This window comes from Haliotis rufescens, unplaced genomic scaffold, assembly GCF_023055435.1.
Source record: "Haliotis rufescens isolate VD_foot unplaced genomic scaffold, xgHalRufe1.0.p SCAF_9, whole genome shotgun sequence".
NCBI lineage: Eukaryota > Metazoa > Mollusca > Gastropoda > Lepetellida > Haliotidae > Haliotis > Haliotis rufescens.
The window spans coordinates 30,568,337-30,586,824 of NW_025964383.1; the positions used below are offsets into that span (position 1 = coordinate 30,568,337).

The following is an 18,488-nucleotide window of genomic DNA, read 5'->3' on the forward strand; positions in this document are numbered from 1 at the left end:
ACCATTTATAGTGTTAGGGTAGGTATACACATTTATGTGAAGCAAGAGTGACACTTTCTTTGTTAATGGATGTTTTTGGTGGAATGGTCGTTTTCGGAGGAGAATACGTCTAGAACAAGAATAGGCAGTAACTGGGGAATGTCTATGCCTCGCTTGAGACAGTACACAGACATGTCTGTCTGTCAGCCATGTCACGTTCAAGCTTAAGGTGCTGTCCTCGCGTGTCAATACAGGACAGTGAGCAATACTGATAAGCGCCTACCACCAGATAATACGTTAGAGAAGCATATGTATGTTGCAAGTTTTTTATACAGAAAATTTGTGAATATTCTATTTGAGCATTATTACATGATAATAATATGTTAAATGTTTACACAACATCTTTTATCAGATGTGCAGAAGAGTTAAACCAATCACTTTTAGAGGAACTCCAAGACTAGGTATCGAATTGCTTTGTGTGTTTGTTTATTTGTTGTTGTTGTTGTTGTGTGCTCTTTCCCCTGTAGTTATTCATCAAAAGTATTATATACTCTGTAGTGTTAAAGGTATGTGGCGCACTGCTAAAGTTTAGATATAAACAATACTTTATCAAACAATAACATACTGAAGTATTCATTTAAACTATCCTTTTGTGTTAAATCATATTCATGTTATAATTCATTTATATTAACTGATTAGATAATTTACGAAAACTATGAAGACGTTAACTGCATTGGAATTGCTGACATGAAAACCTGGTTTCACAAATTTACATTTTCTTCATTATGTAGTTTTAGGTCCAAGAAATTCATATAAAACTTCTGTATATTTTCTGTATTCCCAAACTATACATATAGAAGCAACATAATATTTGACAGCTTGGAAAAAAAGGTACATGTGATTGCAGTTAAATACAATGTTGGAGACATTGATATTGCTATATAATATACCGCTTTAAATAAAATATTGTTAGAACGAAAGAAGATATTCTCAAGAGAGTGGAAAGGGTTTAATGTACGTGTCAATTAGCAACAGTTTGTTGGGGCGTCTCACGTGACAATACGGAAATTATTAAGAATACTGAAAGCATTTTGTGTCAATTGTATTATATTGCAACTGTTTGCAATACGTTTTAGGAGTACATAAACTTAGTCTGGTTAACAACAAACCATTGACTGGAGGACAGTCACATACTAAAGTACATTTTTATACCAAGCCTCTTCGTCTAAATTACGGTATAACGTCCTGTGAGTTCTACTCTTTATAATACTGTTGGCCTTTTAGTCATTGCAAGCCCGGGTCAGATTCACCTACTTGTTGATAGGGTATCTGTGCATTTATTGGCTGTGTATCACGTGATGATTTGACTGGGTGACGGTGCGTGTATATAAATCAATATTCGCATTACTTGCGGCGCAGTTTGACAGACATCGCCGTGCAGTGCCTCGATATGAGTTTATATTAACAGTAAGTTCGTCTCCCTCTCTCAATTTGTGAAATGTAACCAGGGATGCCCATGTGTCATGATACTATGTGACTATTGTGGAGATGAAATACTCCCAGAATCACAACGTGTAACTGTCTATCACAAGGATGTGGACGTCCGCTACGTGACACAACAGGACTGTATACCAGTTGGAGTTGAATGTGTCACTGTATGTGGCGAAGGAGACAACATAAAATATCTGAAGAAGGGGAGCTTATTACCTGAAGGTTCTTAACGTGTATCTGTTTCTGTCAGAGATCGGGACGTAAACTATGCTTTGAAACAGGACTTGAGACCAAAAGGTTTTGAACAGGTTTCTGTCTACGCCAGGAATGGAGAAGTAAAATATGCAAGAAAAGGGGACATCTCATCAAACAGGGTTTGATCATGTTTCTGTCTATGCAAAGAATGAAGAAATAAAGTATGAGAAAGAAAGATTTATTTAGTTAGCAGCAACTACATTGAGTGTGTAATGCAAATGCCCATGACATACCATCTTCAACTAACGCTTTTGTTCTCCATTCATCCAGAAAATTGCCAGCTACCCAGTGTTTATCTGATACGTTTTATACGTTTGATAGATATAGGTCACAAAATATTTCATGAGTTATTTTCTCTTTTGGTAATTATCAGAACAGGAATCTAAACGACACACAAGAGCTCCCGTTCTGATTCACCAGCTGAGGCAATACCAACAAGGACGACTGACAGAAAACCACCTGGCTGCAATTGCAATGGAGGTAAATAGCAGGGACAAATATCAATAGAAAAACAGATATCTAATCTATCATGGACCTGACGACCAACATGTACCTAGGATAAGAACATATCCCCCCCAAACAGCCACTCCATGAATGTCTTTGTCGAAGTAAGACGAGTCCATCACTTGCTTGATAAAGGTATTAGGATCTACACCGAAACGTCGCACTAATTGTAATAAAGAAGTTGTTCATCCATAGAACTCGTCTTACTTCATCACACCAACTTCTAAATGCCACTCAAAGAAATGTCTTTGTCGTTTGAATGAGGACAAAATGAAGCGAACATAAAATCTGCGTGTTATAAGAATTGCGCAACAGGGGCTGGGAGGGGGGACCTACACGTCTGCAAGCTGTCCCATAAGCAGGGTAAACTTTCAGGGTATAAGTTTAGACGGAAATATGATGGTTATCTTTCTCATGTGTTGATCCCATTTGTGTTATGTCTCAATACTCAAGGAATGTCATCCTACATTCAACTTTTCAACAGCTGCCTGAATAGTGTCACTGTCAGTTCTTGGTTGATTTCTGTACAACCAAGGATTTTATGACATCCTGTAAAACATGGCAACACGTTGCTGGATTATTTTATCTTGTAGATAATCAGGGAAAACGAGCAGCAACTCACAGAACTGAAAGCAAAGAACGATAGTCTGGAAAAAGGTTTGTACAGTTAGGTGATAATGCTTATGGACAAATCTCTATTGTTTTGTTCTTAAGTAAGGATAACATTAATGGATGGACAACTTCTTTATTACACTTAAGAACGATGTTTCGGTGTAGGTAATAAAGAAGATGTTCATCCATAAATCTTATCCTTTATTAGTACTCCAACTTCTAAATGCCTATCGAAGAAGATGTTTTGTTCTTATTGAAGTTTCCAACATGCACTGTATACATACATGTATATCGATGATGCTATTATGATGGACTTTGTTTTGTTATACAACTGCTAACAAGGAGCAGTGTCCCAACATCAAAGGTGTTTATCGTTCACGTGTAGTTTTGTTTCAATACATAACCTTACTGTCTGACACAAATATTACGGTACAAGGTATTGCATCGCAAAGTGGTATTTCACAGATTCCATACAGTACTAGTTGATAGTGTCTGATAGTGTCAGATATTAAAACAGTAGTGTACAGTACACAGTAATCATTAACTGAAAAAAGGTTAATGTGTAGATACCATGACGCAGTTTAACATGAATACCCCACTCAGACACAGTAACGTCGCGTCCAAGATTATTGCACTTATAAAGCGACGTGCATTCACGTCTCTGTGTGTGTGTGGCTGCTTGTACTAGTCCAGGCTGATGCCTGTTTTATAGTGCTCGCCCACTGAGATACCATGACGCAGTTTAACATGAATACCTCACTTGTTTAAGCCCCTTAATGCCGAGTGCGAGGCAGGGTAACAACAAGTTCCATCTTTTACCGGTTTTTTTGTATGACGCGGCCGTGGATCGAACACCAAACCTTCCGCTCTTTGTGCGGACGCTCTACTACGCTCTATTACTAGACCAGGGAGGCTTCATATAAAATGGTGAAAATGTTATGTTATTGCAAATAACAACACACTTTGTAGTCATTCGTTTGATCAGTGATTTACTATAACAAATTCATTGACAAATACCATACGTGGTAACGGGAAACATAGCGACACATACTAAAATAGGGGTGGTATAACAGCTTAATTAACACTGTCAATATTGGACCACCATTTGATACAGGTGAGGCAGCGGCTGCACATTGAAGACACGAGATGATTGAAAACAGCCATGGGGTTGTTGTTCAAAATGTCTACCAAAGATTGGGCCCAACTTAGCTATATCGTACCGTCTGGTTATGTTACTGTTGTAAGCGTCGTTCCATCTCATCCCAGGCATTTTCCTTTGGGAAGAGGTGTGGAGAATCAGCAGGCCATGACAAACGGCTGTGTATGGTTCTGTCACTAATTGGTCTCAACCTAGGAGTTGTCCGAACTGTTTATGTAGCAGTTTGGTATCGATTCCGTACATGCACCAACCGAAAACGGTTGGCTTGTTGACATAACCTCACACGTTTCCAACCGGCCCGAGGTATGTCTCGTGTGTTGCCATGTCGGAGATGATATTGATGAACATGAAAGTGTCTGATAACTTTGTTTTGCGCAGATCCTGTTTGCAGCATACCCACGGCACATAGCCGTTGCATTGCGTCACAAAAAACATTTATGAGCACCTGATAGATAAACATTTGTTGTGTGCTGTTTTCAATGTGATTGTGTCCATGCGAAATATTACACCCCAATCTGTCACCGTCTATGTAATGTCGTGATTAGTTTAATTATTAATATTTAATCTCTATAAACTTTTACTCCATCAAAGCAGCCAGTACCAAAATGTGTAAAGATATTTGGCTCTCACCTTTCAGATTATGGAAGTACTGTACACATTGTTGGACTGACATGTCAACCTAAACTGATTTCATGTGAGTATTTCCGGGAACGAGTGAATGAGTGACTGATAATGATGAATGGATCACTGAAATCATGACACAAGGTGTTCGCGAAAAGGGTAAGCAAGTCACTCACCCGCCACTCACACAATTTACATAAAAAAATAATTATTGTCTGACTCCCTGAAACAGTACTCCTGGCATACAACAGCGGCCTGTAAACAAACCAGACAATCAGGTGATGGACCAGAATACCTGGTGACAGGATAGCGCATTTACTGTTCTTGCTGAAACTAAAAAAAATATTATTTTTTTTAATTATGTCTGCTAAATCATGAAATATGTTAGGGTTTTATTCAACACATTGGGAGACGGAGGGGGTGGGTGCAGTTATAATGTGTCACTGAAACCAGGTGTTCGCGACCTACATGACCCTTCGCTATGATATTGACCTACACTCGCTTGATCTGTGCCAAAAACGCAGCTTATCTTGAGCTCTGTGAGATAACTGTCATCTTAATTTATCGAACTCCAACACCAAAAGCAACACGTGTTTGAGTCGAGGTGTATTTTCAATAAGATCAATCAATTATTTCAAATACATAAATAATCACACCGTATGCATAATGCATATGGTCTGACCCGTAGGAGATAAAAACATGAAATTTGGATTTGTAGACAAGGCCCAGTTCACAAAATATATTCTGAAGTCTCACTAACGATTACGTTTTCAGAAAATGCACTTCGTCTTCAATACTGTAAGCATTACATTTCTTACATGTAGGATTTCATATGGGAGTTCGGGGCTTTTAGCAACGACCGAGAAGTAATGTGCCAATCTAAATTCTGAGAAAATACTGCGTTGCGATCTATCGGTAACACTAAAAACATAATGCGAGACGCTCAAAGTAAATTTAAACAATGTTGTCCTTAACTTAACAGATACACACAGATACAGACACACACACACACACACACACTCTCTCTCTCTCTCTCTCTCTCTCTCTCTCTCTCTCTCTCTCTCTCTCACACACACACACACACACACACACACCGACACACATACATGGCAACTAACAGAATTTGACGGTGTAACGGTGTAAATGACTGAAGCGGACATAGAATATACCTGTTCATGTGGTGGGTGATGAACACAAAAATGTCCAAACTTTCCTAAAACACGATACCTTTCAGTTTATTTTTAACCTATTCCGTAAAGATTCATACAGAATCCACACACAAACACTTTTGTTGGGAAATTCATTCACTGAGATCGTATTTCATACACGAACATCGTCCACGTCTGGCAGATATCTGCACTATGGGGGTAAATAAAAAGTGTACCAAAAAATCTTTTATATTTCATTTTTCGGTAAATTTATCCATTTGTTTCTTAATTAAATGAATTTTAAATTCTCGTAGTAATAGTTTTACATCATAATTAGCGCGCTAATAAAGCGCCGTTGTGGGAGATATTCTGTACTGATGAAAAACACAGACGAACATTCAGCGCGCTGTTAGGAAACAAGCAAACCATCAGCCGATATTTTCAGTAAATCTCTTTCTGTGTCTCAGTTTGTAACAAGCAGTGAAATAAACTTGCTACACAACAAATACAATGTTTATTTCCAGGTCCGAAACTTCACCTGGACGCAGCTCGGGCCAACACAGAACACTGCCTCGTAACTACAGACGGTGAGCTGGTCAACTCGTGGCCCGACACAGGGGATGAGGGGCAGAACAGGCTAAAGAAGTATATGGGTACCTGCAGCTCCCCCATCCCCCTTCCTCCACCCCCCTCCACCCTCACCCTCCCCACCACATCCACATACTGGGAGACAAAGAGCAGGGTGCGGGTTGTGATGGATGGAGTGTGGCGGCATGCCCTGGAGATGGGGGTCGTGGAGGCAGGATGGGTGGACAGAGGGTACTGGATTTCTCACCAGCTTCGCTCCTGGGGTGTCCGTGTAGCGAGATGTGGCAGTCACGGGGAGAGTCTATGTACCAGGGTGTGTCGGGACAGGAAGCAGGGCGAGTGTCATCAGAATACCATGTCCGACACTATTGGCACACAGGCCACCCTCCACTATGGCGTGGTGCTGGATGTGGGGAGGGGGAGAGTGGCCTTCATTGACTTGGACAGGGGGATTGTTCTTGTCAAGTATGATGAGGTGTTCCGGGAACCTCTTGTCCCCGTGTTTAGTGTTGGGTATCTGTTACATGACTACAATGTGACGATGAGTCTGATCAGCGGGGAGGACGTCGACATGACAGACGCCAAGAAGGCCCTCGTCTACCAAGCGCTGATATAGGAAATATACTGGTTATGTCAAGTTATCCGTGTAACTGAGAGATTTCTATCAACTGTTTCGATGTCAGGCGGGGAAAGTGAGTGAAGCGGACATAGAAGTGTTCGGTTTTTTGTACAAAATAAAACCAAGTTCTTCACATGTCTGGTTTCTCTACTTTCCTGGTTTCCCCTTTGGGTTGGAATTTATTCAGGAATATTGTGATGATAAAATTATTGCTATAGTTACTGAAATTATATATGCCACAGCAAAAACTTTCTGAAATGTGATGTGACGCAGGAGTGAGTGTACAGACAAAATGTAAAAATTGTTTCAAAACACGATTTCTTCTGCTGAGATTGATTTATTATGCTAAAACAATTGTTTTAAATACCCACACGAATATTGTTATGAGGAAATCTTTTGTGTAGTTGCTGAAATTATGTCACAGTAACAACTTTCTGAAATGTGATGTGACACAAGTGAGTACAGAGACAAAATGTAAAATTTTCCAGAACACGATTTCTTCTGCTTATATAGATATAATACTATAAAACAATTGTTTAAATCCATAAATAAAAATTGTTATGATTGAATTTTAGCTGTATTGGCTGAAATTATGCTACAGTAACAACTTCTGATGAAATGTGATGTGAGGTATGTCGCAAAGAAGCGAGTGTACAGACACAATGTAAAAATTGTTTCAAAACAAAAGAGTTTCTGCTTATATTGATTTTATATGCTAAAATAAGGTTTTAAATTCACATATAAAACTTGTTGTGATGAAATTATTGCTGTAATTGCTGAAATTGGTAACTCGTAACTATCTGGTCTGACACAGAAATGAGTGTCCTGACAAAATATTAAAATTGTTTCCAAACAAAATTTCTTCTGCTTATGTTGATTTAATACAGAAAATATTTGTTTAAAGCCACACATGAATCTTGTAGTGATGAAATTATTGCTGTATTTGCTGAAACTATTCCACATGGTTATTCGTTGCTTTTGCTGAAGCTAGTGCACACACAACATATAAACATTCTCTCAGAACAAGATTTCTTCTGTTTGTGGACGTGTGATACTGTAAAATAAATATGTTAAATCCAAACATGAATCAGTTATATTAATGACATGGTTACTGTTGTCATGGCTGAAACTAGACACGTTTGTAATTTTCTTGTATTTGATATTCATGACTCAATAATGTCACCATTTACCATTAGCATTTTTCTATATTTGTGAAGATTTACAACTAAAAGATATCTGTTTTGAATACTTACACTAATAAACTTTTGACTTAACAATTGCCATAAGTAAATAACAGCATAGAAAAAAACAGCTTCCCTATTCATATAATGCCAGCAGTGGCCGATTAATTGCCAATGTCGACCCGATGTAGGTGTGCTAGCTGGGACAGGATCATGATGATAGACTGTTTATTAAAAAGAGTTCATGATTATCATATTCTACAATAGAAGGCTCTCGACTCAAAACTTCCTTTTTCTAAGTTATAAAATATTTTATGACATGGTAAAAGTTTGCATGTAACTCAGCAAGACACATTATATTACTTCAGATTCCATTTATTCATATTTCTCATGTTTTCATTCTGTAAAATAACTGTTATATCACCCATAGATTATTAAATCAGGGGGCACTGGTGGTCCAGTCCTCTTACAGGCCATAGCTCACCGTGCAGACTTTTCACGGGTTCTAACTTCAGATTAGCCCCATCTTCCTGAGGCAAGGGAGTTAACAGTTTTCACCCTTGCCAACTAGGCAGGAATTCCACAGTTACATTTGGCTGGACTGACGAGTCTATGCATAGTCTAATCAAAATCGTGTAATGAAATAGTCATCATAGATTTCAACATGCAGATTTCGTTGACTGCAAGATGTGCAAAGTATGTGCACTGCCATCTGGGCATCGACAAAAGATTTTGCAAATCTTTTCATGTTTTTAATTTAGGAACTCAAAGGGTGGGAACAGGACTTTATAGTCGGTTATCTCCCTTGCCTCGGGAGGAGGGATTATCCCTGATTATGATTCTTGGTTCCCGTGTTCGTTGGGAGAACATCAGTTATTGATGTCTGAGGAATGCATCACTTTAGGCGTTTCCTCTACATTAAGCTGAGACGCCATGATAGGACCGAAATACTGCTTAAAGCTGCATTAAACTAACCTGATTAACCAGGTTTCACTGTATGTACAACAGCTTACCACAATGTAACTTTGTACACAATATGTTAAACGTTAGTGCAAACCAATATTGTATCGTTGTACAAATCCAATTTGATTGAGTGTTTATTTCACCTGGTGACATTCATCTATGTCAGTGTAATTTGTATGTTGCATGTATTCTGTGTTAATCATGACCCATATTTGTTGTATATGTGGATGAAATTGCAGTCTCATCATGATTAATAGAGTTCTCCACAAAACTGATTCTCATTATATGTCAAGTGTTTATTTAAATAGAATGACATATCTGATTATCCCTATCAAACGTTTAGTGGCTAAGTATACACATATGTATATTTTTATTTGTGCATAGCTATGAATAAGTAATTAAATCATATGAATCTCATCCTTGTGTTACTTTGTATATTTTTATTGATTTTAATTTGATGCTCAAAATTGACAGCAAATAGATGTATCAAGTGTAGCCATACATACCTTATGTATTATCATAACTTATTGATCGTATGCACAGTTGGTTGATTGGTTTGTTGCTTAACTTGGCACTCAGCAATATTCCAGCTATATGACGGTGGTCTTTTACTAATCGAGTCTGGACCAGACAATCCAGTGATTGACATCATGATTCACCCTTTACGGCAAGCATGGGTTGCTTAAGACCTATTATACCCCGGATCTTCACGGGTATCATATGCATAGAGATCCATGTTATCTCAATGAATCTAACCTTCTGATACTGATTGACTGAGACCCATTATTTTCAATGCACTCTTCTAATATGAAAGGTACATTTCCCATGTTCACTGCTTGAATTGTCGAACTGTTGCAGTTACACTTTGCATCTCGCACTCTGATGTAAGAATATCACATTACAATGTAAGGCGCCTTTCTCAAGATATTTATATTTTGCACATGAAATAGATCTAAGGGGAGTAACTCCAATTTTAGCTTCTGTCATCTGCTGTCAAGTTTTGGTTGTTTTTTAACGCCAAGCTTAGCAATATTCCAGCTATATGACAGAGGTCTGTAAATAATCGAATCTGGACCAGTCAATCCAGTTATTGACATCATGAGCAACAATCCACACGTTTGGGACACAATGATATGCATCACCAAGTCAGCGAGACAGACCATCCGATCCCAATGGTCGTCTCTTATGACAAGCATTGTCGCCTTTTCTAGCAAGAATGGGTTCCTGATGACCTATTCTATCCCGGATCTACCTATAATATTATCAAAGATTACTGACGGTGTGCCTACAGATCCATGTTAACACAACCTGTTACACTTCCCTACTATATTATCAGAGAATACTGATACTATGCCCACAGAAGCGTGTTATCACAATGTATAATTCGCACCTACTATTTTCTCCCAAGAGTGAGGTTGTATGCATCTATGCATCTTAATGATAATGATGAAACACACACTTGTTGAAGGTATTGTATATTGTTTTATTTACTCCTATGTAAGCAAAATCGGCGTACAAACCATTCTGTGCATAATATGTTGAAAAAGACATTGCATTCTATTTGTTATATTGTCAACATGCACACTTTACATGGCACAGGAACAGCAAATGGGGCCGACCTTGCAGACCTAAAGCACCGAAATATCTGCACAGGATATGCGTTTAATTCACTGTATTCAAGAAGCAAGACATTCTACATTATTGACTCCGCCCATTCAAACAGGGAGAAAAAAAATCATCAAGCCAAGATATGAGCACCATTGACCTCGACAAGGAATATAAGGAATCAAGTAACCCGTTCAAGATTATTCAACCTGCAATGTCCAAGTTCAACATAAAACTACTTTTACATTTGGACTTCAGCACATTCTTCATAATGAAAAGTGTGGCGGGAAAAGTACAAACAATTGTTAACAGAAATCATGGACTTTTGTAAACATCCGTGTAGTTGGTGCATATCTGCTTTCTGACTAGACACAAAACACCATATGAATCTCAATTATCTTGACAAAGGAGCCGTCATACTCACACAAATAGCACATATTACTCAGCAGCAACATGTTCACTGTTAAAGTTAACTGATTATTACTTATTCCACCACAAGTTTGGTGGACAATTGACTCTGGTTAAGTCAGAGGTTTCAAATCGCAATAACAAGGTTCTGACTAAAACAGCTAATCTGACGCCTGCATCATTGTGTACAAGTTCTACACAGGAACACAATACAAAGCCTGTCATGGCATTTCAGTGAAGGAAAGAAGTATTTACCTGTCCTAGTAGTTTTTGAAAGTTTCTATGAAAATGGGAAAGTTGTCAAAAGATATAAATAAGAAGTTGAAATCCATAATTAACACAAGTAATAGACATTTTCCTTTTTGCCATCATTCACATCCATTCAAAATAATTTACAGCTAAAAGATATACAGTTAACAGTAGCTGATATGTTGTAAGTTACAACTTGTAACATAACGTAAATACTGATCAAATATGTGGTAGTCTCAACTCACATACCTAGCCTTACCATTTAACACTGGTATCATTCATATACATTGCAAATAACTTCATGATCACGAAAGACGAATCTGTATCACTGACTACATCCTGAAATTCACTTAGACGCCCACAGCTCAGTATCACCTGTGGTACATTCCACACAAACTGATTCATGTCATTCAACCCTTCGAAGGTGACACCCGTGTTCCAATCATCCGTCACCAAATACCTGTGCAGAGTTGCTTCCCTTATGCATGCCTGGATTCAATGATCATGGGTTTGAGTCCCAGGTTTGATATTGGTCCTTTGTCATGCTAGTGGTCATTATTTTAGGTCTGCATCACTTTCCACTTACATTAAGCTGAAAAGATATGTTATAGAGGAAATACATTTTGAAGTGTCATTCACCAAAACAGATGAGAACACCGAGATCCGTACCATCCACACAACGTTAACAGCATTTATTTATTACTATATGTCTCATAGCCGACATTACAGAGCTGAAAAAGCTCTAAAAAGCTGAGGTCAGTAAAACCAAAATAAATAAAATACGAAATTTCGTTGAGAACAATTCAACATTCATCGGTCAATCATTTAACATGTCTACAATTATATCATGAGTCCGTTTCGTAGTGATATTCATCAAAGGAAACAATATGCCAGGTATATTAACAAGACACAACCAAGTAGAAATCATCTAATACTTGAAACATCCAAAGCATTCATTCTTTATGGATGCTTGTCTTTGGCAGCTGTTCATCATTCTACCATGAATTTGGAATTTATTCGATTCTGATTGATCAATCAGAGGCTATTAAATCACAATAAACCCCCTCTGATTGAAAAACAGCTGGTTTAACGGCCTCTTTACCGCTAAAGATATGCATGTGCACTTTGTGCTTGCCCATAAAGATGGCAGAGCTCACGAATTCCGATACAGGAAGTTTTGCTGATGTCTATCTCGACCCTGCAGATGAATGGAGTGACGATGATTTTGACATTATACTCTCCAATCTGGACAATTCTGGTGACTATAATAACACAAACATCTTCAGAAATTTGTTTTGAAAAAATCAGTTAAACAAACACGGAAACGACATTTGTCGTCAGCTGCTCAAGCTATCATATTATGATGTAAACACATACAACCTCTGATCTTGACAATATATTCCTAGATGGAAGAGCAAATAGTACCCCTAAGGGCCACAAACTGGAGAATAAATATTTTCAAACGTAAGATAACCCAATGTTTATGTTTTTATGAACATAATTTAATGTACGAATGTGCGGATAACAAATTACATCAAATTAAATTAAATTGCAATCTTAAAATGTATCTCTTACCTGTTAAAAAATCCTTCCTTGATCACATGAATATGACTAGTATTTCCATTGTATTCAGAATGTATTCCATTGTATTACACAACATGGTAAATCCGCACTCAGCAATATTCCAGCAATATGACGGCGGTGTGTAAATAATCGAGTCTGGACCAGACCATCCAGTGCTTAATATCAATTGCGTGGATCGATGCTCATGATATTAATCACTGGATTGTCTGGTCCAGACCCGATTATTTACAGACCGCCGTCATATAGCTGGGATATTGCTGAGTGCGACGTTAAACAACAAGCAAACAAACAAAACAAACTAAGTTAAAGCAGCAAAGCACACACAAATACACACTCTAATGCTTTATAAGTGAAATTATCTTGAACGCGAGGTTGAACCCCATTTCACCTGACCGCATGCAATACACCCACAGTCCAGTCCATTACAGACAGACGTACTGTAGGCGGTGATGTAACACAACATACACGTTCCTGTATTCCATTCTGTGGTAAATAAGTGCTGGTATTTGAGCAATATTTTGTTCAATCTACAATTTGCAGAATTGAGCAACCGTACAATAATTAAGGCAGTTCAGCAGTAATGTAATGTAATAATTTGGCATCAATGTGATTTTAGTAGACCTGTTTCCCCACTGAACTTTGGCGAAGAAGGGAACCGACCAGTCAATTCAATGTATTCAATGTCTGACCTCCAGTCAATAGTCACTAACACAAGAGAGAATTATATGATGTCATCAGCTACGCGGAGCAAGCAGGAGACAGGGACGTGAGTCGACCGTCAAAACATGCTGCTGTAACCTTTCGATAAAAAGAAAGACAACTCTTCCTGCTCTACTGTGGTAAACAGATAGAGGGAGAGAGAAAGCTTGTTGGTGTTCCATATTGATGTAAAGGGAGATAAATCCTACTGACTTATTGCATTAAATAACTGCTTCTCAGGACGCCTCGTTTTAAAGTCAGTATTGATCTCACCCAGACTAAGCATGTTTGCATTTATATTTACATTTACAGACACATATCACTTATAATTGCAGTTGACCACGATACAACATTGTGTTTGTTTGTTGTTTAACGCCGCACTCAGCAATATTCCAACTATTTGACGGCTGTAGCGACCAGAAGTGGGATACGACCAGAACTTGGATAAATAGTCCACAATTTCGTAAAACCCCATTTACTGCGGTAATGATTTCTGTTAGTTCTAAAACGTATGGCGATATATATGAGGAATATGATTTAGTTTATGTTATTTTAGGGGACCATACTGAATATGACCTTTTGTATATTTTCATGTTCCGTTCCCAATAAATAACCCACATTAAATTTTTCACTATAAATTGGAAACATTTTGAGTGTTTTGTTATTTTGTACTTGTCAAATATTCTTTATGTGCGGCAATTCACATGCATGCACAAATGTCACTGTATATGTACGATATTTCTTTTCACAAATTATGTTAATTATTTGAGGTGGCTTAGTTCAGTAGTTAAATGTGGCTTCGTGGAACAGATGTTGTCAGCTCGTCTTGCTAGGGTTGAAACAAGGGGAGCTGTCGATTGGTTTCTTCCTCCACGTTGAACTGTATTCGTGGGTTTTGGGAATTCAGTTGGTCCAATAGAGTTCTGGGATCATTGTTTGGATGTAGGATGACAATGGTGTCATCAACTTTGCGGAACCAGCAGAGGGGAGTTATTGGGGATGTTTCCAGGGCTTTTTCTTCAAGGTGGGTCATAAATATCTCGGTGATCAAGGGTGATAGTGGGGATCCCATTAGGAGGCCGTGGGTTTGTTGATAGACGTTATCTCTCCAGGTAAAGTATGTTGAGCTGATACAGGAGTGTATGAGTCGGATGATGCTGTCAGTTGTTATAGGTGGGTGTCTAGGGATCGGAGGATTTCTAACTACTGAACTAAGCCACCTCAAACAAGTATTTACACAGTATAACCTCTTTCATAGGCAACTAGTACAACAGACGATAAAGAACATCACCAAGAAATCTCAGAAATCCCCACGTCAACAGTCTGCACCCTTTGAGATCAGCCTCCCCTACTTTGGAACAGTTAGCCACAAAATCCAGAGACTCTTTTAGAAACAGGCCGACATTGATGTAGCTTTCAAGGGAAGTCATACCATTCAGAACACAGTAAAAGCCACAGGGTAACCACCATCCAGCCACAACCATCAGTTAGAACCATCAGAAGCTGTGTACCACATTTCATGCAATTGTGGACAAGCTGACATAGGTGAAACATCTAGGCCCCTCAAAACCCTAATAAAAGAACATCAAAGCTCAGTCTCCAAAGATGACTCTAAATCAGCTCTATCAGACCACATCCGTGACAACCCAAGCCACAGCATCCAGTGGGAGAGAGTCACAACCCTCGCCACCAACCTCAAAGTCTTCAAGATCAGGAAACTACAAGAAGCTATCAACATCAAAGAACCCAGCCGTCAATCAACCATGACCAAAGCTATCACTACCATTGTGTGTACATAACAGGCTTCTCTACTCCAGTATAACAACATCTACTCTACTGTATAAACATTGCCTCCTACTTGTATATATACTTGCCAACCACAATCTGTAAATCACTTGCTTGATAACGTTGCTCTTAATTGTAATAAAGAAGTTGTTCATGCATAAATTCTTATCCTTACTTGATATCCTCTTCTGTGTGTGGAACGTTTTGCGACACCATGGTAATGAGATTACAAAAGATGAAAGTTGCTTTTGCATTGTTATATCTTATGAGTAGGCAGCAGCGAAAAGTTAGCTCAGTGTCAGTCAGTGTTTTTGGTTGTAGTTGACAAGGAAGTTTGTAGTAACGTGTTTATCTAACTGCGGTTTTATGAGGATATCTGGACTACTCAGTGTTATGTAAGGAAAGTAAGGTGTGGCAGGTTAGTGAATTTTCCTGGTTAGATTATTAACACCGAGTGACAATGCGTAATAAGGAAACAGATGTGATAGATTATTACTTAATAATGCCCTTGCCTGTTTGACAATATGAGGAAGTGAATAAACGAAATATGTATCCTTACGTTTTTTGTTCCTTGTTGGTCTGCAGCAATAGTTGCGGCATGAAATTATTGCGAGTGTGTGTCGCTCGTAATTTTCGCAGAACTTTCCTTCTTACAAAACTTGCCACAATTACAGTATTTGAAAGGCTGGACTTCCTCATAAATAACATCTATGTAAAATGTGGGGTTAAGACATTTAGACAAAAAGTAGGCATTCCCATGGGCACCAACTGAGCTCCCCTTCTTGCTGATTCTACTTGTTTCTTTATTCATATAAATCAGAATTTCTGCTCGGATTAGCAAAGTGAAAATAAGGTAATTTGGCGATGATGTTTAACTTAAGCTTCAGGTTTATCGATGATCTGATATCGTTCAATAACAATCAAATACCCTATTCGCTTCCACTGATTTACCCACCTAAACTAGAAATAAAGGAGACCAGTGAGACCGCTGCATCTGTTTCATATTATTATATCTATGCATATAGATTCATAGTGACAAAACACGATCCACAACTTTTAAGATACAATCGAGCATGCTCTTTCTTCGAAGATTTCACAGGGCGTCATACAACTCTTGCCCAGAAGCTGTTTGATCAACATTCAAGGTCTCAGTAAAGCTTTCAAAAAGGTGTATGGTAGAGATGTGGAGGACATTTCCAAATTTGACGCATCAGCGACAAAAATGATGTCCCATGCATGTGCATGGTGTGAGATACGTTCCCGTGTTTTTCTTTCCGGTGAAAGATTCATAAACACATGTTCATGATATAGTCAGAATCGTACATTTGCCTCTGGTTTATTCTGTGACTTCTATTGGATATGGAAAGAGATTTGTTGCTTAATTTAATTTTTTTTAATGTGGAAAGGGTTTTGTCGCTCTTAAGATGCCGTCACACATCTCACAACCTTCACATTAAACTCCCTCAAAGCCATGCTTAAGTTACAAATGCAATGCGGCGACAAAGTGTGGGTTAACGACTACGCAACATACACAGGACACTGCAGTGTTCTGTAGGTGGTAGCGGTCAGTGCAGAGCATTCCATTTAAGAAGCAGAATGACATAAAGAAGCAGTATTACACTTCAAAGCTATTGTTCATGGACAACGCATAGTTATGAAATTGCTAAAAGATTAATGTAATAATTAACTGCTTCAGGAATTTAAGTTTAGGTAATATGGAAAAAATGTGAGAGATTGATTTTATAGTGTCTTTTTAGTTACTGATGTTTTCATATATGATACACTGTCACAAACGAAGAGTCACTATTTATTTTAAAATACACATTTGAACGCACTGAGAACTATTTGCGGTGCAGATCGCTGTAACAGTCATGACAAAAAGTATAATGAAACCAATTTTATTACAGGTATTTCGCCTGAATATCTAAATGAAGTTTTCCATGTCTTGTCTCAGCAAAACAGTAATTTTAACCTGAGAAATAGATCTGATGTCCAGACAATCAACTGTAAGACCAAGCGATATGTTAAACCATTTCTACCCAATACGATAAGCTTGTGGAACGCTATGCACAGGAAATGTATTGACGATTGGTCACGAAGAAAATTTACAATCATTTCCCCTAGCTTTAACAGCACACTTGAACTTCGGTACTAGTCTTGTTACCTTATTCATTGTTGCCACAGGCTCTGTTGTAGCGAGTGAAACGCTGATAAATCTAACTGACATGTATGGGGGAGATAATACTGCTTATGTTGTTACCATTTTGAAGATGCTATACATTTTCTATTTACATGCAAATACCAAGCAAATATCAGAAATAATATGCATTTTTACACCCATGGTTATAATCTAAAAATAATTTTCAATAGTGACTCAACTCATATTGAAATATTTAAATCAGTGCAATACTTTAAATAATGACAACTAACTTTTTTTTAGTTGATGTTTTGCAACTGCAACATTCTTAAACAGATTAGATTAAGTAAACTTACGGTATTCGATCAAACAATATGCATTTAGTTATGTTTAGAGTTAACATGTTTATTTTACCAGCTCTAAGCCGAATGATGCATATATTTTAAATGTTTGTCACATAGGCCTTGGAGTAAGCACAGAGACGAGGTTAACGTGGGTGGAACGTCGGGAGAAAATTAATAGCCACGACCAAGCCCCGTGAATATTTCAAAATATGTTTGTCCTCAGTTAGACTTTATCACAGTAAAAAGGGGACCCAAAGCTTCGCTTATATTTAAATATCAGAAAAACGCTTCCTGAAAACATTGTATAGCTTCACATATACATTTGATCAAAATGTTGAAGAGTTATGAAGTAACAAAACTATTTCGTAGCAAACGTACGTTGTGTAAAACAGATAGTTGTCAATGGTATGTTTGCAAATTCATCTTCGCATATCCCAGGAATAGGCGTTGTTTCAGTTTTGACATGTAATCTCGCTCTGAAGGCATCGGCGTGCAGAATGAATGGAATCTCTAGATCTGTGAGGTTGTGAGTATTATCATATGTTAGGGTGTACGTT

At 38.1% G+C, this 18,488-nt stretch overlaps 1 protein-coding gene across 3 annotated transcripts; it reads left to right on the top strand.

The window, feature by feature from the left end:
• The first annotated feature begins 1,357 nt into the window (after nucleotides 1-1,357).
• On the top strand, nucleotides 1,358-9,537 carry LOC124118573. Of its 3 annotated transcripts, none has more exons than XM_048390506.1 (5): nucleotides 1,358-1,446; nucleotides 2,099-2,205; nucleotides 2,823-2,886; nucleotides 4,638-4,694; nucleotides 6,294-9,537. In XM_048390506.1, the coding sequence occupies exons 2-5, from the start codon at nucleotides 2,200-2,202 to the stop codon at nucleotides 6,971-6,973; spliced, it is 807 nt and encodes a 268-aa protein (XP_048246463.1). In that variant the 5' UTR covers nucleotides 1,358-1,446; nucleotides 2,099-2,199; the 3' UTR covers nucleotides 6,974-9,537. The 3 variants fall into 3 exon arrangements, with proteins under 3 accessions (XP_048246463.1, XP_048246462.1, XP_048246461.1); XM_048390505.1 differs by having other exon boundaries at nucleotides 1,376-1,886; XM_048390504.1 differs by having other exon boundaries at nucleotides 1,376-1,844.
• The last annotated feature ends 8,951 nt before the right edge of the window (nucleotides 9,538-18,488 follow it).

Coding starts and splice junctions, on each gene's coding strand:
- LOC124118573 (XM_048390506.1), top strand. Junction 2,887..4,637: donor GAACGATAGTCTGGAAAAAG/GTTTGTACAGTT, acceptor CTCACCTTTCAG/ATTATGGAAGTACTGTACAC. Junction 4,695..6,293: donor TCAACCTAAACTGATTTCAT/GTGAGTATTTCC, acceptor GTTTATTTCCAG/GTCCGAAACTTCACCTGGAC.